General features: G+C 33.2%; 1 protein-coding gene and 1 long non-coding RNA gene across 7 annotated transcripts in view; one reads left to right on the plus strand and one right to left on the minus strand.

The window, feature by feature from the left end:
- Window positions 1-3,540: 3,540 nt before the first annotated feature.
- LOC126966924 (TOX high mobility group box family member 3-like) overlaps window positions 3,541-25,381 on the minus strand; it is a 33,792-nt gene continuing 11,951 nt past the window's right edge. For 2 of the 6 annotated variants that reach the window (XM_050811218.1, XM_050811220.1), the window contains exons 2-14: window positions 21,146-21,220; window positions 17,774-17,902; window positions 14,158-14,267; window positions 13,696-13,912; window positions 13,377-13,454; window positions 13,076-13,206; window positions 12,670-12,805; window positions 12,411-12,491; window positions 7,738-8,004; window positions 7,029-7,256; window positions 6,455-6,775; window positions 4,856-4,974; window positions 3,541-4,750 (exon numbers count right to left, since the gene is read on the minus strand). In XM_050811218.1, coding sequence (XP_050667175.1) covers window positions 4,681-4,750; window positions 4,856-4,974; window positions 6,455-6,775; window positions 7,029-7,256; window positions 7,738-8,004; window positions 12,411-12,491; window positions 12,670-12,805; window positions 13,076-13,206; window positions 13,377-13,454; window positions 13,696-13,912; window positions 14,158-14,267; window positions 17,774-17,902; window positions 21,146-21,220 — 1,962 coding nt within the window. In that variant the 3' untranslated portion in view covers window positions 3,541-4,680. Of the gene's footprint in view, window positions 4,751-4,855; window positions 4,975-6,454; window positions 6,791-7,028; window positions 7,257-7,737; window positions 8,005-12,410; window positions 12,492-12,669; window positions 12,806-13,075; window positions 13,207-13,376; window positions 13,455-13,695; window positions 13,913-14,157; window positions 14,268-14,380; window positions 14,535-17,773; window positions 17,903-21,145; window positions 21,221-25,381 lie in introns of those variants that run through there. The other 4 variants (XM_050811219.1, XM_050811221.1, XM_050811222.1 and 1 more) reach the window with 4 other exon arrangements.
- On the plus strand, window positions 14,979-15,680 carry LOC126966956 (uncharacterized). The gene is made up of 2 exons (XR_007729858.1): window positions 14,979-15,199; window positions 15,557-15,680. It is a non-coding gene; the product is annotated as an uncharacterized LOC126966956 (long non-coding RNA).

Consider the following 25,381-nt stretch of genomic DNA (forward strand, 5'->3'; position numbering starts at 1 on the left):
TGAACTAGGGGAAGGTGGGTAAGACGGGGTAGCGAGGTAAGATGGGAACCCTACCAAAATAGGTATTGCAGTGTCACAAGCAAATTTATTTTAACGCTATTTGACGGTGTTGAGTATTAGTTGTTAGCGTCACAAAAAGTTTTGTCGAAGGAGTGTACGTTTCTTGTTGGTAAATATGTTTTTTTAATTTTAAGTGGTTTTATCGAACTATTGACGTATATAAACTGCGCGACAGTTCGTAATCTTATATCTTTAAACGAGCAATTCTTGTATATATATTCAGAGATTTCGAGATATATTCCGAGATTCAGATTATAGATATATATATATATATATATATAATATCTGAATCTCGGAAACGGCTCCAACGATTTTCATAAAATTAAGTATGCAGGGGATTTCGGGGGTGATAAATCGATCTAGCTAGGTTTCAATTTAAAAAAAATGGTTTAAGCCATGTTTGAATGAGAAACAACTACAATAACATTAGAATACAAAGGTAAATTTCGCCACTATATACAAGACTATTATAGCTCAGATGGGACATTGGGTGATCCGGAAAGCAGAAGACCCCGGTTCGAATCCAGATGTCCTATTAGTATTTTTTTTGTTCAAGTTTTGTACATTCTTAAAAGTCGTCCGGATATTATATGTTATACAAGCTGCCTTTTATATAATTTTTTTATTAATGTTTGTTTATTTTACTATTCTAAACTCATTAATTCGTTCCGTTTTGCTTTGATTTATAACCTTAAAAAAATTTATACACCTTATAGGTACAGTTTGGGAAAGATGGGGTACCTACTTGCGGGCAAGACGGGGTTGATTTTTCATAATTTAATCATCTTACCCGCTGATTTGTTATTATTTTTTGGATGAATAAATTGAATTCATAATATCATTATTCGTTTGTTTAATTTAAATAATTTTTTATAATCTATGAATGGTTCGAAATGATAAAAGAAAATCTGATAGAAGAGGGTGGAGTGAAGAACAAATGAAATTAGCCATTCAAGAAGTTTTGGATGGATAAAAAAGGTTATATATAAATCGGCCAGCAAGGCTTATAATGTCCCTCAAACAACACTCGAGCGTACAGTTAACCAAGCGAGAAAATGAGGCAATAATATACTAAAAGTCAAGGTCTCCTTGGGTCCAATAACTACAGTGTTTTCCGAATGATACTCACCAACGCTTCTAAACGCAACCTAGCAATGCTGATTTTACATGGTCATGCCTCTCACACCCCAAAAGTTGCAGTTAATCGATGAAGCACGTAAATTTAGTGTGACAATAATATGCTTCCCGCCACACACCACTCACAAACTACAGCCTGCAGATGCTGGTTTTATGCGGCCTTTGAGAATCTTTTTTGATCAGGCTCTAACACGGTGGTTAAGATTTAATCCTGGGAAAGTAGTTTCCCAATTTCAAGTGGCTGAACTCTTCGGGCAGCAACAATGCCAACTGCAATTATTGCATTTAAAGCATGTGGGATTTCACCTTATAATGCACAGATTTTTACTGAAGATGACTTCATTGCTGCAGAGGCCACCGAAAGCGAGTGGAACGCTGCAAAGGAACCTAAAGCTGATACAACTTCGACACCATCGATAGTCATCATCGATCTCACAACGATCACTGACAGTTCCACTAGAAGTTACACCGTCAGCTCCTGGTACTCAAACTATCAGTAAATGCCATATCCACGAAACGCCGAAAAAAGACCAAGACAAGTTCGAAGATGTGGAAAAGCAGCTATTATCACTGCATCTCCATATACAACAGAATTAGAAAAAAGACAAAACAGTAAGAAACCGAAACTAACAACAAGAAAATAACATTTAAGAGATCTCAAAAAACCAAGAAAGCTGGCGATGAATGTCAGATATCAGAATAAGAAGATACAGAATGTCTGTATTGCCACGGCTTATATTCCAAGTCTACTGAAGGTTGAATCACTTCCCAGGCTTGTGGGCGCATTGTGGCTGTGCAGGAGTGGAAGATAACGAAGCCGTCCATATCTGCCCAGTTTGTGAAGATGACGACTTTAAAATATTCTATACCCCATCTTATCCGAGGGGGTATCCCGTCTTGCCCTATACGTGGGGTAAGACGGGAAATAATAACTATTTTTTTAAAGTTGATATTTCCTGATAATTATGATAAATCCTGATTATTCTCTTAATAAAAGTTCCTACAATGTGCAATTAAAAACATGAATTTTATTCATGAAATACCTTAAGGTCCCCGTCTTACCCCACCTTCCCCTAAATATAAGTTACATGCATACATCCCATTAAAGAGGATAAAACTGCAACTTTAACATTATAATACTTATACCTTATTATAGTTTATCAGTCAAGGCTGAATCGCGTCTTTACCACACGAGTCTGCAATTTCATTGGCAGTTATTCATAAAGTACAGAGACGCCATTGCTCTTAAATTAGTTACGTTATAAAGTTGATTTAACACCGCTTTTGAAAGCAATATATTCGCCAGTAAAGAATGAGTTCTGCGTTGGACTTTTGTAGTTTGAGTAATTATATGCATTTAAGGAATCCAAACTGCAAAAGCGACCCAGTTATTGTTGGATAATTAAAAAGCATTTGTTAGTTATGACGTGCACACTTGCTAAACACACAATAATGGAGAGATTATAACGCGTATGACTTGGTTAGCAATAGTAAAGAGAGGTTATGCGTACTTGCTAAAAATACATAAGCATTTATTATTGTCTCATGTCTGTATAAAATCTTTAGGTACTTTTACCTAACTCCATCAGCAATATCTGGAACTTGAGCAGAAACACTGTCAGAATTCATTATTATTATGTACAAAAAACCTATATACACAACAAAAATAATCGTCGTGACACCACACTGTCCAATGCGAAATAGAAAGACGAAAGGAAAATAACTGGCTCGCTTTCTATGAGAGAGAGAGAGCTACCTATAGAAAAAGTGTCGCACCCCCTTTCGCAACGCTCGATAAGGAACTTCGATCCAAAAATATGGGTAAAAAATAAAAAACTTGAAGTAATCGGATAATATGCGGATTCACTTGGCTAAAATGGTTTTGATTCACGTAAACCCTTTGGTAGTTGCGCGCGGAAATACTGCGAGTGCTGCATCCCAGGCGATGATAAGTACTCTAGGTTTAGTTAATAAATTTTAGTGATTTTATATTGTTACCAAATTTTTATTAAAGAAAGAGGAAGCCGACCGAGTTTCTTGGGCACGTTCTTCTCAGGTTTTTAACTTTTAAGATATCATATCCTAATTTTGAATAAAAATATTTGAATTATGCACGCCAGCAGAGTAGTCATATATACAAAAAGGATCTTTCATTTTGTCATAGTCGGGCAATCAGATAAAGGTACATAAGGAGGGACTAGATGACACAAAAAAATCCTAAACATCTATGGGTTGGTGTTTGAGAGCTCTGATATGTCATGGAGTTGGTGATATCTACACTAGCACCTATTTACTCATGTAAAACTATAAAGGTAGTTGGGTGTAAAGGAAACATGTCTCATATATGCTTAGAGTATTTAATGAATTTGTTCTAATTATATTTTATACATTGTAACTTTACATTTTATGAAGATATTGCCAATTTGTACCTACATGTACTACTGACACTACTTGCCAAATAAATGCCAACATATTATTATTATCAAGTGTTGCTCTAAATGAACTAGAACTATTATTGCAAGTGTTTATTTACATTTATGTAACTAATTACATTTAGAAATTTACAATAAAAACAATATCCTAAATATATATTCATTTTCATTGCTTTGAATACAAATGCCATTTTGGTCCAGCTAAATATTATGCTAAGCACAACTCCTAGAGGAATGAGTATATATTGCCATCGTGTACATTATATTTGATAATATAAACATACTATACAGGAAAGAAATTATTATAACTCGTAAAATTAACATTTACCATATTCTATACGAAATTTAGTATTTTCTTAACAGGGTCAATGTTTAACATCATCTACAGTCCATTTCTAATATCAGTCACACACAATATTGCGACATCCTAATATTTTACTTAAACTAAGTAATATAATATGATTCTATTAAAAAGTCAAATTAGCTTAGTGACAAAATTCATCTAAGATTAACAATCCTAACCTCCTCCTTTACCTAAAATGAATAACAGCTTAAAATTTGTTTTAAATGAAACAAGATTGTAATTTATTAGAAATAAAATAATTAAAAGACAAATAAATGAGATTCATATTAAAAATGTGTAATGAACGATATTAAATATTTTATTTAAACAAATCCACAAAATTCTAAGTAACAAGTGATTTCTTACTAATACAAAAAATATAATTAAAACACTGCGAGTTAACTTTAAGTTACATATTTTGTATTCTTATTAATTCTAAGGCTAATTGTTATATGTTAATTGCTATACACTAGTAGAGAATAGGCAATAAGCATTATCTAATCATAGAAATATAAAAATATTTAAAATGCATAATAACTAAAATATCACTCATTCTTTATAAATATACAACACAAATACTGATAACCTTGAGGTATGGTAAACAAAGTTTAAGACAACAGTATGCATGAACTGTGACATAAATTATAATACAAGTGTTACAATTTGTTCATGGTTTGGAAGATCACATCTTTAACTTTGATATGCTCATTACTTGACAGCAGAAAAGTTTTGCATTTGATTATTTGAATTGGAGGCAACCCATGAGCTGAATACATCCCTGTAAAACATTCATATTTTAGTTACTAATGATGATTGATAATATGTATTACCTTGAACATGATTTACTTTCATATTTTGCATGTTAATTAAACTATAAAAATACCTGCAATGGCTGACAACACACTCATTTGAACAATATTCATCTTCCCATTCACTGTTAGCAATGGCGGGGTTTGTGCAACCCTGGCGAACACATGATGTTGGTGTTCTATTTTCGTTTTGCTGAAATAAATATGTTGAATGTAATTTTTTATTGTGATACTTAAGATACTTGCAATTTTAAATACATACAATCAAAATATTAATTTATGAGGAAAAACCTTTTACTACTTTTCTTAAGCACATTGTGCTCATGGAAGTGTGAGATTGTGTATAATTAATGTTAACATAGAGAAGAAGTAGAGCATGCTAAAAGAAATGACACACATAATACAATTTAAGAAATTAAATCAACCATTTTAACAACCTACAATTTATTGTAACAATGTCAAACATTAGTCAGATAAGTTTCAGAAGACAACATTAAGTACTACAAACTAGACATAAATTTTCTCAGTCTTTTATGAATAGATAAGCTTTAAAGACATATGTTTGAACCCTAGTAAAAATAATTATGTACAATAAGGGAAGTAGGTGTTCCTTCCTTCTTTCTTTGAAGTAACATTAATAAAATTATTTATTTTATGCTATCCAAGTGAAAATTGAGAAGAGAGATTACAGACTTCATTTGGCAGACTTACTATTCTAGATTCTTCAGCTCACACTATGTTTGATACATATACATAGTTTCAAATTAAATCTCTTTATTCAATTAGGTTAAAGAAATTTCAATTAAGGATACCAAAAGTTATAACTTTACAGAAAAATGAGAAGTGGCATGAAATTCATTGCAATTTTTTAAATCAGTTTCATTTTAAATACAGTTTCATCATTTCGCAAATCTATATTATTGGTGCACAATGTAAATAAATAAAGGTACTATGGGAGCCTAATATTACTGTCCATAACTATAAACATTTAAGATAATCTTAAATTTTAACAAAATAGGATCATGCAGCCACCACAAGTAGCACCCACTCACAAGCATGTGCAAATGTACTTTCCATGACCATATTTTATATGAGAAAGTTGCACCCCATGACACCTCTCAAGCAATTATGTAACAGTAAGTATGAATATCTTGAAACAAGAGGTGCAATCATAAAGAAAATTGTTTTCAATAGGTACAATTACCCACTGATATATTTATAGCACTAAGTGTCAAAATTTGTCATGTCCCTTCCCAAATATAAAAATGGCATAGTGAAATATAACATGATTTTTATTTATATTAATTACATGTTATTATGTAAAAATTAGAGATGTGCCGATTATAACTTTGGCCGACTAACCGATTAGTCAGTTGTAAAGACGCCGAATAGATACAATTTTTTAACAAGTATAATTTAATTTTGGAAACTGACTACCAAAGTTTGTGTTACATTTAGAAATGTATAGACTGATTATAAATTAATAAACAAAGAAGGTTTTTATTTATTGTAATTCCCCTAGATAAATTTTATTGACAAATACATACAAGGTATAGCATGATAGTTGGAGTTTTTTGTCAAATAGTTGCCGACTATGATTGTTGCCCGATAGTCAGCTTTACCGACTAGTCTCCAACTAGTCGGCACATCTCTAGTAAAAAATGTTTACATACCTCTGATTGTGGTTGCATGCCAGGTGTGTTATTATTGCTTATCTGCTGCTCATTCTTGACTGCCTGTTGATGTTGTTGCTGCTGCTGAGCAATATGCTGAGTTTGCTGTATGTGCTGCTGCTGTGTCTGTTGTGGTTGATGGTGTGTTTGTTGTTGGCTTTGTTGCTGTTGGTGGTTTTGTTGCTGTGGGTGGTTTTGTTGCTGTTGGTGGTTTTGTTGCTGATGATGGTTTTGTTGCTGTTGATGGTTTTGTTGCTGTTGATGACTTTGTTGTTGTGGATGGTTTTGTTGTGTCTGTTGATATTGTTGTACTTGCTGCATCTAAAACAAAATTCTCTACGTGATATTTATTTAATTTCTTACAAAATATAAAATATTAATTTCAATCATGATACTCTCAAAGTTATGCTGTTACTTAAATTTTCTGAAGATGAAAATGCTTTATTATTGGAAATAAATATCATCTATTATATCACAATAAAAAGATATTATTATAAGTACATATTGATGTCTCATTCATATTATTACTATAATTTTAATGTACAAGCTATTAATTTGCAATATAATAACTTACTTGCTGATTGTGATGATATTGCATAGCTGCATGGACATTTGCCATTGGTGGCGACTGTGACTGCACCTGCCTATAACCTGAGGGTGATACTCCTGTATTTGGTTGATAGTTAGGAGGAGACTGTGTGGGTTGATAGTTCCTTGGTGATTGTGCCATACTTGGTTGACAATTTTGAGGTGATGCTGCTGGATTTCCAGGGTAAGTCTGTGGAGATTGACCAGGAACACCCTAAAAACATAAATACACAATAAACACCACAATATTCACAAGTATTACTTATATTTAATTGACACAAAAATCAGCCTCATTGAACTAGTTTAAAAGTATAATTATATAAGTTTTGATTGAAAAACAAATAGAAATGATTCAGATTCAATACATTAATTTAAAAAAGGGAATATAATATTTTTTTGGAGGCATTATTCATATTAAGGGAGTAGAGACACTGAAACACAAATGGAATAGATAGCAGGGTTGATTTACATGTAATAAATAATTAAATTTCACATTTAATGTGTTAAATCTTCGTCACAATGTATTCAAAAACTATAATCTGTGGTTTTTAAATATCTAGAAGTAAATATAATGTTGATATAGAAAAAATAATGAATAAAAATTAACTACAATTTAACTACAAGTCAGAAAGGCTTAAAGAAATTACTAAAATAATAATTTTTATTTTGCCCGAGATAATATTCAATAAACTTACTTGGTACGTTTGATTTTGGTGTCCAATATTGCCTTGATAATTTTGAGGTGGTTGTGGGTTAGTATACCCTTGAGGAGTTTGTGCAGTATAATTAGCTTGTGGTTGGTTTCCTTGAAAATTATTGGGTGAAAATGCTTGCGGTGTAGAATTGGGAACAAAGCCTTGAGGTGGAGGTCCATTCCCGTATACTTGTCCTTGGTAATAGTTACCATAATTGGCATTTGAATTGCTGTGATTATACATGGCTTGGTTGTCTTGTTCTCCTCCCTAAAATAACAAAATAATAATACTCAATATAATACTAAACCACTTCTATTTCGAGATGAAACAACTTTCGATCGATACCGTTGCGCAATTCAATGGATTGAAGTACATGATAACTTTACTGTTCCAAATATAATTGAACTACACAGAGTTTTGGATATGAAATTCAAACAAATGTATAGAATTATAATAATACACCGTTATTTCTTTAGCAAACAACAAAACCGCTGAAGCCACTCAATCCAAATCAGAAAACACGCTTAGACTTGTAGCGTCCAAGATCGATGAGAACAAACCGACGTCAATGTCAACTGACAAACACAGACTACGCTATGATACCACAGAGAACGTATACAGTGTGGAGCTGTGCCCTAAAATAGCTGAATTTAGTTGTCTGTCTCAAGCAAGTTATGAATGATGGGAAGTGAATTAATCGTAAAGAACACAAAAATTAAGAATGCGCAAAAATTAAGGTTTTTGTACTGATAACTTCTTAGATAAGTAAGAGTAAGGTAAACCGCTTCTTTACGTAACCACCACCAGGAAAAAAAAACAATTTGAAACAATTTTTAACCGACTTTAATGGCTTTAAAATAATTGTGTCATAATATACAAAAGCGAAATTTTCTTAGTGAGTTTGTTACTTTTTCAAGCAAAACCTACAGAATGGTTTTTGATGAAATTTAACAATATAGCTATATATCAGAATATTACAGGTATATATACTGGGTGTCCCACAATAGGTGGGACAAGGGCAATGTCGAATTTATAGTAGTTTATTCCTTAATTATCCATTTGAATAATTTTTTTGTTTTAAGTTCGATTGGCTATAGTGTAAAAAATGTATGGGCTGGATTTGTTTAACTATATTTAAAACTTGCTCAATTATATAAATAAGGATTCTAAAACGGTATCATTTGGAAAAATTGCTTGGACAAGTGTGAAAAAAATCACTTTTTAACTGAAGGTGCGGAAATATTTGTAATTAAAATGCACCCTTTCATAACAGCAAAAGTTAATCTACTAATTTTAAAACTTGTATTTCAATCGAAAAAATAAAGAAATATAAACTAAAGATGTTCGGTATCCTCCTCGTGATCGAATTGGATTGACATGCTTGGACCTATATCGGGCCGCCAAGGTCTCCTTATTTAAATCCCTTAGATTTTGAAGTGAAAAATTTTTAGGCGCATGAGGCTAAAGTTTTAACGAATGAAACGCAATAGAGTGTCACGAAAATTTTGTAACGTTTTTGTTCAAGGGAGAGAGCGATTGACACCGATTGATTAAGAGTATTTCTTACCCTTTGGCTTCCCTACTAGCCTTGTGTATCGTGCAGGTTTAGCGCGCGGCCGCTAGTAAGTAGAACATCTTCCCTACTAGCCTTGTATCGTGCAGGTTTTTTTTAAAATTCAATATGGCCGCCGCGCAAATTTATGATTTCAACAATATGGATAACGAATCAGAGGGTCTGGAGGGTCCAGAATACGTATTTGGGATCATTTTTAAAACCAAGATGGCGGCCGCGCAAATATATGATTTCAACAATATATATATCGAATTCGAGCTTCTCGTGGGTGAAGAGAATGAATTTGAGATCATTTTTAAAATCCAAGATGGCCGCCGCGCAAATGTATGATTTCAACAATATGGATATCGAATTCGAGCTTCTCGAGGGTGCAGACGACAAATTTGGGATTTGGAAATTTCATTTTTTAAATGTGGGCCGTTTTTATCCAAGAAGGAGAGGGAGATTGAGACCGACTGAGTGAGAGTGAGTAAGGGCGAACGTAGCATGAAGCACAAGCCACCGCTAGTAAGAAGACCAACTTCGCTACTAGCGTTGTATCATGCGGGTTTAGAGCGCGGCCGCGAGTAAGTGGAACCTATTCCCAAATAGTTATATCATACATGTTCAGCGCGCGGCCGCGAAAAAGTAGAACATCTTCCCTACCAGCTTTGTATCGTGCAGGTTAAGCGCGCGGATGTGAAAAAGTTGAACATCTTCTCGACTAGCTTTGTATCGTGCAGGTTTAGCGCACGGCCACGAGTAAGTACAACATCTTCCCTCCTAGCATTGTATCGTGCAGGTTTAGCGCATGGGCGCAAGTAGAACATATTATTTCTAATATTGACAAAAAATATTTGGTTTATAGAAAACACTACGGATAATTGTTGTAACAAGATTTAAAAATTAGTTTTGCAATGAAGTTTCATTTCTGACATGTGTACTTTGTACGCACGCCATTTTTTATTGGGATTGATTATTCGAAATGTTTTAACACAGAAGCGCAGATACAAGCGAGCATAACCGAAGCTGCTCAGGAAATGGAAGATAAACAAAAAAAGAGCACATTACTTGAAATGTCACTATCACAAAGGATAACCGAAGTAAAGAAAGTTCTCGGATACGTAACGGTAATCGTCACTCACAAAGATATAAGGATGGACTCTTTTTCTAGGTATCGATTGACATAGAGGATGGATCGGCATATTGGTTGTCAAATTAATTTTATTTTTTACCTCCTGAGAAAGTGAGAAAGATATAAATTTTTTTATTAGATTTTCATTTTAAACTATACTTTCAATTTGATTTCTGAACGACGGGGGCACATCTAAAGAAAAACAAAATTGTTGTTTTTATTTAATTCAGAGTATTTTCATTTTTAGTTACCTTTTAAACCTTCTCTGAACTTCTACTAATAATTCAAGACTAAAAGCTAAATAAATTCCAGCCGTTCTCAAGTTTTAGCGAGACATACGAACAGCAATTCATTTTTATACAGATTGTGTGAATTATCCAAAATATAGCAATAAGTGCCAAGTAAGTACCAAAAAATCTGCCCTCTGCGAGCTACTCTGGCGTGCACCGCAAAAACCGTTCGAGTTACACTAATATAATGTAGAAATGTTTATCTTAAATAGTCTAACAAAAACCTCGCGACACCATATAGGTATCTATCATTTATGTATAAGCCATTATCGCCAAAATAGTGAACCAATAATACAATAAAAATTTATAGTTTGTTTATAACGCACAATTATTGTTAGTAATGAATCAATCCTTAAATAAATCTTCTATCGAATCTGATATTTAAAGTAGATAAACTTTGTCTTTTACACTACATCATTTTTAGAAATATTTGAATGTTTACGACGATGACGATATACAACAGTGTGCGCGATACTATGGTGCGGTAACTGCTAACCCCCTTATTCATAATAGTCTGCTATCTTAATGCATTGCTAATTCTCACTCTGTCTTCTTCTATTGACCTAAGTCAGAATGAGAAAAAACACACCTTAGCGGCTGTTTAAAGTTAGCGGACCATTATGAATAAGGGGGTAACCCTTTAGATTATATTATAGATTTAATTCAAATTTTGTAATCATCAAGAGGTTGGGACAACATATACGCTCCATATTGTCAGGCTATGTGCATATAGTTTTATATATATTTGCTGTTAAAAGCATCCATGCGGGCGACGCGACTCCGCAGGAAGCTACTAATTAAGTCTTCAGATTTTTTTAAATTAATTTGTTAATTTTGTTTTGTTTCTTCGTCCAGGACAGGCAAAGGGTCAAGCCCATACAGCCATTTTCGTTAATATTCAATAATTAATTGTCAAAGCAGTCTTTGCAAGATTTTTAGATAAAATACAATGTAAAAATTATTTTGCTTATTATAGCTACCATAAGCAAATTCTTACTTTAATAGGATTAAATAATGATAGTTATAATGTACACACACAAAATTCCAATGTACACATTCAAGAATTAGATCTAAGAATAAAATATATCTTTAAATGATAAAAGATTTTATTAATAAATAACCTTCCTTACATTATCATATTAATATACATAAAATTTAAGTAATAACCTGAGCTTTTCTCAAGTTAAACAATTTCAATATTAAATATGTAGTTCAAACAAATCTAATTGTTAAATTATCACATCTGAGTGTGTTCCAAGATGCACACAGTTTTTTATATCTTAGAAATTGACTTAAATAATATGAACTAATAGGGAACTAAGAAGTGAGGACTGTGTTTAACTTTGTCTGTGCATCACCAGGTTCGCGCGACGAAAAGTCCGTGCTTGTTCCAGCTTCTTAGTTAGTAGGTATAAGATTACATTTTCGCCTGAATATCAGAGTGCCACTTAGGATACTTGAAAACCCAAAAATTCTGAGAGAGACTACAATTGCGCTCGTCAGCATGAGACATAATTTGTTTAAGTCTCATTTACCCAGTAATTTCACTAGCTATGGCGGTCTTCAGACAGAAACACAATAATGCTTACACATTAACTGCTTCACAGCAGAAATAGGTGCAGTTGGGGTACCCATAATCTAGCGAGCATCCTGTGCAAAGTAGCCTTTCACTGGTAATATATCATATATCACTTACCTTAGAAACAAGGCTTGCTCTATAAGCTGCTAATGCCTTAAGGTACTCTTTCTTGGCCACTTCAGTTTTTTGCTTGTAAACCTAAGAAAACATTTAAATATTAACAAATTCAAAAATCTTATTAATAAGAAACTTATATGAATAATATTTGTTGTCAAAATTATCAACAAAGAGTTAAACTTAATGTTATCTGGTATATTATTGGTACAAAACAAAATTAAAATTTCATAGCTTGCAGAAATTCTTTATACATACTCACACTTTTATGCTCAGAATCTAAACCATCCCACATTGAGGCCACAATTTTTGAGACTTCTCCAAAACTTGCATTTGGATTTTGACCCTTAATGGCTGCTTGAGTGTCTCGAAAGAACAATGCATAAGCGGATACTGGCCTAAAAATTAATTTGTTTTTAGTATTTCATCAGAATTTGTAAATAATTAACTAAGTCAATCAATGCACTGGAAAAGATAATAAATCAATTAAAAGTCCATAAGACAATAAATATGATTGGTCTCTCATTAGGTAAAGGGACAGATATCTTGAATCAATAAACTGTAAAGGTGATGAGTATAAAAAAAAATCCAAGCACATTTGCCTTGTCATAAATATTATCATAATGTATTTTCTGTAATTATAAATAATATTAGTTGTAAAGACATACTTCTGTGGCTCATTAGGGTCCCGTTTCTTCTTCTTTTTTTGAATTTTCGGCTTCTTTTGTAAGTGGCCACGACTGACACCATTATCTATGGGTTCCGGGGATGATCTTTTCACACCCATATTAACATTTATCTATAGAAAAATAAATATTTGTGAATTTATTACATTTTTTTAAATAAAATATCAATTTGAAATTATAAATTATAGGGAAGTACAGCAACAATAAGTAAGCATTAAATTACTAATAGCTCATTGGCAATACAGATTTAAATGTATATTTGTATAAGAAAATTTGCCTATACCTGATGAAGCGCAGTTTGTTGCTGCCGGCTCGCTGAGCAATAATGGATAGGCAGAAGACTTTCCGCATCACCAGGCAACTACCAACAAACAACCAATACATTAGAACTTACTTCATCTAATCTATATTATTCTGACTGTATGTGCCAATGAACTATATTTCATTTTATTACATAATTATAAATTTAATTACAAATCAGATGTTGAGGGTTTACCTCAAGTATTACAAGAATCAATAATTAAAATTAGTAAAATTTACAATTACATTCATGAATATTTAAATTGCTACAAAAATGGCTTTTTAATACACATATTTTATACCTGGGAATGTTGTGAAGGGACACTATCATCAGAGTCATCACTTGTTGTACCCGGAGGGGAGGCTCTCTGTGGTGATCCATAAACTGGTGCTGGTTGTGTAGGAGTACTTGGAGTTGGCGGGCCACTGATTACTTGCGAAGGTTGCATCATTAAGAGCTGCTGTTGTCCTCCAGGCTGTTGCTGTATCATGTAGTTTCCAGAAGGGGCGCCTGCACCACTACAAAATTGACTTAGCTTAAATAAACATTTAATGTAAGATAATAAATAAGAGATACACAACAGTAACTACAAAGCAGTAAGCAGCTTTTATCACTAATTAAGCTTGCAAACCACAATTATATAATAGTAATGTAAATTATTCAAACAAAAGAATTACTACAGTAAAATAATTATTTTTAAAATGTAAGTAGATAGGTTTATTTTGTATAGGGTCGTAAAATAAGTTTTTCAAAAAATAATTACCTATGAGATGTGACTGGAGTATGAGATTCTTGAAGATACAAGGGCTGTTGATAAGAAGGTGCTCCACCTGGTGGAGATAGGCCATCCTGTGCAGGATTCATCATACCAACCTGTAGTAACAAATATATTCTAATTTAGACAAATGCCCAAAACCTTAAATTTAAGTAGAGAACTATATTTTGTCATTGCAGATATAAACAATAAAACATAATAAAGCACGTACCTATGTACCATTGGTACATAGTACATACTTCTAGAGAAGTGAGAACGTGCAAGTCCAATTTCCACGTAAGTTAATTTCATAATTTCGAAAAATATAGACTGTACTTAACTCATAAAACACTATTTAATTTATATAAATAGGGTCTATATACTATGTTGTGAGAAAAGTGAAACCAAAATGATAAAGATAATAATATGTATTAGCTTTATCTATTGTCATTTACAAAATATTAGGTAGTAAGTACATCAGCGTAAGTAGAATAATAAAAAACTGAACTGAAAGTAGGTAGTAAATTAAAAGTGATAAATAAAGTAGTAATTAAATTGTAATTTGTAACCAATTTTAGTGGAAATCGGAATCAAAGAGAATTTAAACACTAGGTAGTAGGTACATTGAACATTCCACAGCCAATGTTATGTTGAGCCCAAAGAGGATGTAAACAGCTTGGCGTAACTCTTTATTACTCGAATATGTACGACATTGTACTAAAAATAATGGCGGCAAACGCTGTCTCGCTCTAACATATATTCGACTCTATTTTGTTTTTTTTTGGTTTGAGTGTCATGTGGCATGTCATTCATTGAAAATAAACGTGACTTTTTACATTTTTTGTTACGAATTTTCGTTGTCTTTTACTTTATTCATGTATTATTCAGGGTGATTTGCTTAATTATTTATAGAATAAATGTCTAATAAATAAATGTCTAATTTCTAAGCTACACCATGTAATATTAAATTGTGTAAAATATGTTTAATATCTGGCTGGTCAGATGGGAGTAAGAGAATTTTCATGGCTAAATTTTGTTTGGATAAAGAAAGGTAAGCACTAAAGAACAAATAATAAGCTAGAATGCTTAAAGAGTGATTAAAAGTGAAAGAGTATTGATTTAATTCATCTAGAGTAAAAATTATAATAATATAATCTATCTGTAGTGTTTGACACTTTTTTATCGATTGTCGATATTTTATTTTAAATTATTATTAAATTTATTTTTATTTACTCAATTTTTATGGTATATATATTTTGTTTATTAAGTTAATTGATCATAAATAGTTTATAAGTTTATTAACCTTTAAAATCCTTTTTATCATATTATATTGTGGTTAAGATGCGCAAAAAATATTTAAAGCCTAAAAATTAGGATTAACTAACTTCTGTTAATATTTTAATTTCAGATTCTGGACCCCCTACGACTTCAAAAAATATTTATTGCAACATCTGAAAAACGAATACCAATGACTGTCTAAACCGAAGCTACAACGCAAAACAAAACTATTAATAAAATATTAATTATGTTAATTGTATTTTTCTTTGAGATAACTAAAACCTATCCCTTAGTTTTAACTAGTTAGACTTTGCTTAGGTCTATATTAAAATTAATAAAATAGAACCTTAAAAATAGACGTTATTTATATGAATTTAAATATATACTTACAAGTATATAATTAGTAAATTATCGATAAAAATTATGGATTGATTCCAACCCTATATATTTATTATGTTGGCAGCGCTGATATTACGTCATTAGTTGCTTATGTTGGTATCAAGATTTAGTACAATACAATACAAGCGACATTTCTCATTTTTTTCTATCGCACTCCTGTCTCTTGAACGTAGTGTTTAAATTATCTTTGGATGTAAATACTAGGTGAAATGGTTGAGTATTACTCAGGACTATTTACTGATTTTTTTAATTCGCCGTTAATTTTATTTAAATTTAATTATTGGCAGGCTATAGTCGTTTGACCATACTGCCTAGTCTTTCGTAAAAACAAGTACCATCTACTGACAGTATCGAGTACAAGGTAGGTAGTTGTAGGTAACAACTAAACACGGAGTAAAGTAGATAAAATGTCATTATATTGTCATTTCACATTCATATTGTCTATGAAGGGTAGACAAAAGTTGAAAAAGTGTACAGCATTAAAAGAGCTCAAGAAAGTTAGCCCCCCAGATTTTTATTCTTTTTACTTTTTATTTATTTTTTTATTACATCGTTAGTTCGCCATTTGTCCTTGATTGTTCTCTATAAACATTTGTTTGTTCTCGATTTTTTTTCAAATTTGCAATTCATTAAAATTGGTTAGGTTAGGTTATGTTAGAATTATAATAATTAATGATATATTTTATGGCAATATCGGATGAAAATAAATAACTTCTAATGAAATTGTGAGTTATCTTTTTATGATACTTATATTTTATTGATTTTCTAGCTGATGTAGGTATTGATAAATTATAATAGAATAAAAAAATAAAAGATATTGATTTTGAATTGAGAGAATTATAAGCAATAGTTTTTCAGTGAATGGGCAGCAATAACACCAAGCAACGATGATAATTGGCTAACCGGCTACGTAGAGCCACCTCTTGAAGTCAGGAATATCTCTATTGGTGAGAAGAGAAAGAAGGCTAGCAAAATCCAAAAAATCTTTGTTGCTAAAAAGCTGAGTTATTTTTTGTTAGTTATTGTATTTCTTAAGGTGCCATTATTAACAACTTCATCAATAAACAAGTAACTTGTGGCGGGGGTAAGTAATATTACCGATCGCTCGTTTTTTCGCTTCAGAAAAAATGAAAAAAATTAAAGTCATAAAATGAAATATTGGTAACATCTATTTATCGATAATATAAAATATTTAGTCTGAAATTAACTTTAACGGCGTTCACATTTTTTTATGGCATGGAATAAGGAATAATAAAGGAAATTAGCTTTATTTCTAAAATACATAATGAAACACAATTTGGCGAGCATAATAATTATCCTTTTTGGCAGGTAATTCAAAATTATTTGAAGCAATCTCAGTGCGTTATTGGAAGGCATTTAAACATAATCCTTTTGTTAAATTATGATAGAAGCTTATTAAAACTAATAACAAATCGATGATTACTCTATGAAGAGGTTATTTATTTTTTGTTAATCATTTTGATAGCATATCTAACCTATTAGAAATGACAAGATGGTATCTAAGTCAACCTTGCGATAATGTAAAATGTCAGAGGAAAAATAACTGAACCAGAACGGAACGGACTGCACAGAATACAATTGTTGCAATTCCATCTATAAACCTTAGTCCTCTTCTTAGTTGGACCGCTGGCTGAATTATTTGTGGAAGTTCAGAGAAGGTTTAAATAAATAGGAAAATGCTGCTAAATTCAATAAAAACAACAAGATTGTTCTTCCTTTGATGTGTCCATACATAATTACGACAGCAGGGTGCATATTTTACGAAGTATTTTTGATATTATGATATATTATTGACATATTCATATAAAAACATTATTTTATTTATTATATACTGAACAACGTCTGTCGGGTCAGCTAGTAATAAATAAATATGTATAAGCATTGTGTGTATAAGTATATATTTTGTTTTACGCGTATAATAATTTACCTGGGGAGCTGGATGGTGTATCTGTGAATATTGAATATGAGAATTTTGTCCACCAGCACTCGCCGCATGTTGTCCATGAATGAGTGGGATGTCAAACTCCTCATCACCAAAAGAAGGCGTGTGGAATGTCTACGAAATAAAATTTAAAATTTAAAAATATTATTAATTAAATTTATTATTTATCCTTATGTACTACGCATATAGTTTACGTGAGCTGCATATCACTTTTAATTATTAATGTAGTCACACACATACAATAAATGTAATTTTACAAGCTGAATTTGAATTCTTTGGCATTTTGCCATGAACTAGAAAGAAATGCAATGATAAAATACTGATTATTGGAGTCCATCTACCTCTCTGGAGACCAGGATAGGAGATTGTCTCTCAGTATTCTATTATTTGCCTCTCAAAAATATCTTCAAGAAAAACGTTCAATATCATATGATAATACCATGGATTACCATGTTTATTATAGAAGAGAGAACAAACGAGCGTACGGGTCACCTGATGTTAAGTGATCACCACCGCCAACATTATCTTCAAACACCAGAGGATTCATAAGAGCGTTGCCGGCCCTTTAGAAAAGTGTACGCGCTTCTTTGAAGGTACCCATGTCGTTTCGTCCTGGAAACACCGCAAAAGGAAGCTCGTGCCACACCTTGGTCATACGTGGAAGAAAATTTTTAAAACCGCACTGTGGAGGAATGCTACAGATTCAGATGATAATGAATTTGTGGCATGAATTAATATCATTCAATAATCAGGTCAAACAACTCTTTGGAAGACTCCCCGTGATAAATGCGTCTTTACGCAACGCCAAGTAATCTAGCCGTTCACAGAGGACTGGGTCCACGACAATTCGAGCAGCTCTGTGTTGCACGCGGTCAAATGGTTCGAGCTGACATAACAGCAATACTCCATATATGGCCGTACTTGCGCTTTGTAGAGCGCTGGAATATGGGCCGACTTGAAGTATTGCCGTGCTCTATTTCTGAGGCCCAGCTTCTTCGAGGCCAGTTTGGTTTTACCTTCAAATGACCGCGGAATTGGCAATCGCTCGAGATTTCGAGACCCAAATTGAATTCCGTTACTAAGCAAGGCTTGAAGGGAAGTATTGTCGAAGTAAGTAAGAACAATCTAATGTTATGGTGTCTCAGGGTAGCATGGGCTTATTCCCCAGAGATTACGTCCCCAGGTGACGGATAGGGGGGTGCTTGTCAGACAGGAATATTTGCAACAGATGCTCCCGCCTAAAGGGTAGGAAATAAAATACCCCCCACAGATCACAAGGCCGCAGAAGGAAACTCTGTTATTAACCGGGTGTGGGAATGTGGTAAGTGTCCATGTTGGGGTACATAGTTGAGAAGGCGGCGGCCGAACCAAAAGGTCTACGATTGCTCCCAGGCCCTCAATGAGGACTATAGCCTTGGCATTAGGATGTAACATAAAGTAAAATGAAAAAGTTTTTTTCTTTCGACTATTTTCAAAGAGTTTTAAATACTCAAGTTTTCTTGAGTTCACTATTTCAGTAGGTAGGATTACTTGTATGTTCAACTAGATTGAAGTGTTTTTGAAATTGAATTGATTGTATTATCAAAGCCTGGCAGCTATATCAACCAACGATTCAGCCTAGCTGTCCAACGCGGAAACCGTACCAGTATTTTTACAATACACTTTTTACCATATTAACTTAGATTAAGGATTGGTCTCCGCTGTGCTCCAACTAAATACCGTAGGTGCAAAGTGTGGCAACTTTTACTACGCCCAAATGTGTACCTACCCTACATGCTCTGTTAAACTTTGCTAATAATTGAAACTAAAATGCCAGGTTGCGTAGTAAAACTTTGTAAAAATAATACTACAAGAAATAAGAAAAACACTTGGATCAAACATCATCAGTAATTATTTTGTATTTTAATTATTTCAATGCAAAATAACACGAAGCATATGTTACAAAATTTGAAAGATGCCATTGAGTGTCAAGATGCCACGCACACAAGCATCTAAAAGTAGCCGTAATAAAAAAGATATTGTTCTTAGGTAGTGCGGTGTCTAGTTAGAGCGCAGCGGAGACCAATCTTTAATCTAAGCATATTAAGTAACATTATCAAGAAAATTTTGAGAGGCAATTTAAATTTTGCTCAATGATTCTTTAGGACCTAGGTTGTAAATAGCGCGAATAGCCCGTATCTGCGTCGGTTCATTGTCTTATCTTTTCAACCGCGTATGCTGCAGAACTAAGTATATTAGTCAATCCTTAAATATGGGGCCCCCATTGTATTTGGAATCCAGAGTTATGCCAAGAAATATAACAGATTCCACTGACTTATAACCTTTCCACTTCACCTCTTTAAATATCAGTGAAGTGTCGTCCGCAAACAATACTACCTTATGTATTCTTTAAGGTTAGGAAGATCATTTATGTAGATAAGGAAGAGGAACGGTCCCAGTATAGATCCTTGTGGTACCCCGATACTGAGAGGAGTCCCAGGAGATCTCCTGCCATTCGCTTCGACCCTCTGAATTCTATTGTTTAAATATGAAATCAGAAAATCGAGAATAGTTCCTTTTATGCCACAGTGACGTAGCTACCTGACCAGAGTAGTCTTTACTAAATGATGTGTTTTTTTGCAAATGTTCCCATTTATTGAAGCACTACCCTAATTTAACGACTTTTAGGGACACTTTTGATACACAGAGAGTGTTCTAGTCACGATCTCTATATTACCAATTACAGGTTCTTTGCAGTACAAGACCTGGTAATATCGACCTGAACAATTTATCCCAGGGTCGAATTAATCCCAGATCCATAGTTTAATTGTAAGAGGAAGATACATAATTTTTTACGAGTCTACCAGATTAACTTCTAAAAACCTACTCTCTTTTCAGCATCCGTTGCTGGATCAATATCCTGACAGATAAAATGTGTGACATAGACAGTGGCATGTGTCCATATATTTAAAATATGCTAGCGTATATACAAACAAAAGGTGCGAGAGAGAAGAAATCTAACGGAGATACTGCAAAATAGAATAGGAAAGCGAATCTATTGATAACGCACACATTGACAAATATAATTGGCCATGTGTTATTGTGCTGTCAGGTCGTCTATACGCATTTTTTTTTAGTTTATGGTTGGCACCATGTCCAATATTAAAGATAAATCCAACAATAAAGCAAATAAGGTAATAATTTCGCTCTCAAAGTTTCTCGCTGATCAAGCCAAGAATGGCGCGATTATATTTTGACCAATGTACCTCATTTTTTTAACGGTAGGTACCTATCTCTTAGATTGTTTATAAATTACACACTAGATTAGCACTAGATGTACTCTTATACATAAATTTTTTATTATATTTAATTGAATACCTGATCGCTCATAGTGTAAAGTCGCCCTTTTGCTGTACGAGTAGGCGGCAGGGCCGGCTCAAGATCTTCAGGTCGCTGAAAAAAAAATATACAGTTAGCGAAGAAGGTTGATAACTTTAATAAAAAGTAAATAGAACGAGTAGAACCATTGTGATTTCCGACTTGCTTTTTTTTTAAAACATCTAAGGCTTAGATCTATAGAGCGTACTTAGACTTTGTTCAGACTTTAGTTACATAAAACTTAACTGAATGTGATAAAACGCAAAGTTCACTATTGCTTTGGGCTGTCTTACGACCGCTCCCAATATTCAGTCTATCTCCGGTTGTGGCCTACTTGAGATAAAATCGTAACTATCGTTGACTTTTCTGTCCCAACTTCCAATAAACTTTCGACGGTAACTCTACCTTAACCTTATCCGTACACGCTGTCTGTCAATAGGAGGACCTATAGCAGCATACCAGCGATAGAAGTCTGTACGGAAATTGTAATTCACGCGTCCCAAAGCGATAAGAATGACTTATAGGGTATATTGGGATAGCTTCAGATTATTGACAGTAAATTACTGAGAGTTGAAGGTAGTAATTTATCTCTATCTGTAGATAGTATATTGGCAATGGCCGGTAGCTAATACTCAGCGTAATTTCAGCTGTCAAGTACGTATAAAAACAAAGATTATGCTACGTAAGTATCCACCCTGTGTGATTATACTAAGCTTACACCCAGCAAAGTTTTACGTAAGTAAAGCCTGAGCAAAGTCTAACGCTCTATAGATCTCAGCTTGTAGGATAAGTTCTCAAAGCTTATATTTTCAACCGACTTCAAAAAGGAGAAGGTTCTCAATTCGATCGGTATTTTTTTATTTATGTACACCGATTACGCTGAGATTTATAATCCGATCCGATTTACGTGATTCTTATTTAGTTCGATGCAGTACATATGCCATTTGGTCCTATAAAAATTTTACATAGTTTGGGCCCAGTACTTTTCATTTTATGAACATTTTATATGGCACCGAATTTTAAAACCTATCAATATGTAGCATATATAAATAATATTTTTTTTTATGAATATTAAATGTAAAGGTTTGCATAAGATGTGTATTAAATTTTTACTAAATTATTTTATACATTTTTAGTTTTTTGAGTGTTTTTTTTAAATATACTTAGGTTTTATTTTTTATAATATTTAGTAGATACTAAACAACGCTTAATGCTGTGAAATATTTTGATGTTAGACTTTAATGCCGCGTTTAGGAGAAAATATCAAAATTAATTTTTAACAATCCGAGCGCTACTTTTAGTACCTACATAATTTCCGACACGATACATGTAATCGACAAGTCTCCCTGTAAAATTTACAGGGAGACTTGTCGATTACTATTAAGAGTAATATTTATCTGCAAGATAATTGTTTAGCGAGTCACACTGACAATACTACAAAAAAAAACAAATTGGTGACTTCGCTAGTTTTCTCCATATTTAGTTATGGAGCGGAGACCTGGACACTGAAAAAGGCCGACAGAGACCCAATAGACGCCTTTGAAATGTGGTGCTGGAGAAAAATGCTGCAGATTCCATGGAGCGCCTTTCGCACCAACGTGTCTATTCTAAGAGCATTTAACGTCAAAACTAGACTTTCCACAATATGCCTTCGTAGGATGCTGGAATTCTTTGGACATATTGCTCGTAAAGAGGGTCATAATCTGGAACAGCTGATGGTGACAGGCAAGGCAGATGGCAGGCGTCCCAGAGGACGCCGTCCCACGAGATGGTCGGACCAAATACGATCTGCTCTAAACATCAACTTTCATGATGCCCTTCATAAGGCTAAGGATCGCAGCAGATGGAGGGGAGTCATACGGGAGAAACTGATGCAGTGGAGGAGTCACGACTCTCAGACGGATTGACGGGATAACTAAATCTAGACATCCAAATGATTTGAGTTTTCTTTAGTGTTAATTCCGCTAATATTTGTCTTTAAACAAATTTACACGTGTTTCGCCTCTACACGAGATTCTCAGATCCTCGATTTGTTTAAAGACAAATATTAGCGGAATTAACACTAAAGAAAACTCAAAGCATTTGGATAATTATGGATTTTCGCAAAGTAACGCCTACTTCAATAAATTTTCTTAAATCTAGACATGTAATTTGTTATATAAGTTTTGGGATTATTATGTAGTTTTTGCTATGATAAAGAAGTATAACTAGATATGACGTGGTAGGTACAAAAGGCCATAAACTTATTTATTTATGAAATTATTATCCCAGACGTCAACCTGTATTAGTAGATTAGTATGGTCCTAAAACTGTTTAGAGAACAAGGCGCCGGGTGAGACCTGGTGGCACGGAGCTTATGTTCCTCTACGCGTAGAAGCTATTCAATTCCGTCATCCTTGAGTGTAAAACGCCGCATGCATAGCACAGAAGTATAGTGGTACTGTTCTTCAAATAGGGCGATAAAACGCCTTTGAAGAACTTTAGACCTATATTATGTTATCACGATCTTTTGGGGGAGACGTTTGTCCAGCTTGCAATTGCACGGCTGATGTGATGATAAAAAAAAGATGCAAAAATATTATTGTACATATTAAAATTATGCTACTTAGTCTTTCTGTAAAGATGTATAGTTAGGAGTTGAAAAAATCCCTTGTCTTACATTTGAATTTGGAACTTGACTTTCACCTATTAGTAAAAGATTTTATATCGGGAAATGAGTATAATGAAAACAACATCTTAGGTGGTAAGCAAAGGGAGGTCATAGAAGAAATTATTTCAACAGTTTTTGTATGTTGAGATCTCGTTCAAGATATACGGTATTATTATTTGCTTATCATATCCAAATATATCCCTCATCCTTCATCATAGTATAATTATACAATAGTATAATTATACTATGGGTAATTATATTAGTAATAACTAAAGGTACTAATTAGTATCTTTTTTGAATTTGACAATGCACTTTGATAATATACAAAGAATGATTTATATTATTGTTATTACAGCGATGAAAGAGCAATGAAAGAATCTGGGTTATGTAAAAAAAGTATTAAATTTTCTGGTAGTGCTCTTATGACACAGAACAATAGAAACTACAGCACTATTAAGAACAAAAGTCATAACGTAACAATCAAAACTTCAAACATGTACCTAATGGTAATCAAACTGCAGACTGTACTGTCGCAACAGGACAAGAGGGGGCTCACGATACAGCGAGGCTCAGAGATAATGTGGTCATGTAGTAAATATAGCTATTCATCCTTTGACATCTAATAATAATAAACATTCAAATTGGGACAACTGAGAGCACAAATTAGCATACAAGGACTTTACATACACAGCCTCTAGTGATTGGTAACAACGAAATATAACGATATTTTTTTTTCTAGCAACACAAACGTTACAACATAAAGTTTTTACGCAACTACTATATTGAAGACATCGCTTCAAAGTTAAAATAATTTATTTACTTGAGTCCACCAATAAATAATGATTAATTAAAGGTACCTACAATCTACCTAATCACCAGCAAATTTCCTTCGGAAAAGTTGAGTTTTCCAGTTCAAATTCGTTATTTTATAGAATATTATATGCAAAATCATATTTACAATGAAACTTTGCAAGGTGCAATACACAATTAAAAGTTTGACTTACGTGTATAAAACGTACGTATAAATAAGTGTGTGTGTAGGTACCTACGCACTCAAGAAAACTTCTTTGGCGTAACAAAACAAAAAACTCAATTTTTTTTAAGTGAAACCTCTTTATCGACGAATGAGAGAAATTTTATAGCAAATCGTCACGATTTTCGGTTACGCGCCATTTGTTTTTTTTAAATCCAATATTATGGTTTCAACAATATGAATAATATCGTATCCGAGGTTCTCGAGGGTACCTACAGCGCGCGGCCGCGAAAACGTAGAACATCTTTACCACTAGCTTTGTATCGTGCAGGTTTAGCGCGCGGATGCGAGTAAGTAGAACATCTTCACTCCTGTGCAGGTGAGCACGCGGCCGCGAAAAAGTAGAACATCTTCCCTACTAGCGTTGTATCGTGCAGGTTTAGCGCGTAGCCGCGAGTAAGTAGAACATCAAATAATTACTAATATTGACAAAAAACATTTCGTTTAGAGAACAGATTAGGATAATTAATGTAAACGAGATTTAAAAAAAGAAGGTAGTAAATACAACAAATGAAAATATTATTATACCGCATATTTTACGTTAAATAATTAT

Source organism: Leptidea sinapis, chromosome 11 (assembly GCF_905404315.1).
Source record: "Leptidea sinapis chromosome 11, ilLepSina1.1, whole genome shotgun sequence".
Lineage (NCBI taxonomy): Eukaryota > Metazoa > Arthropoda > Insecta > Lepidoptera > Pieridae > Leptidea > Leptidea sinapis.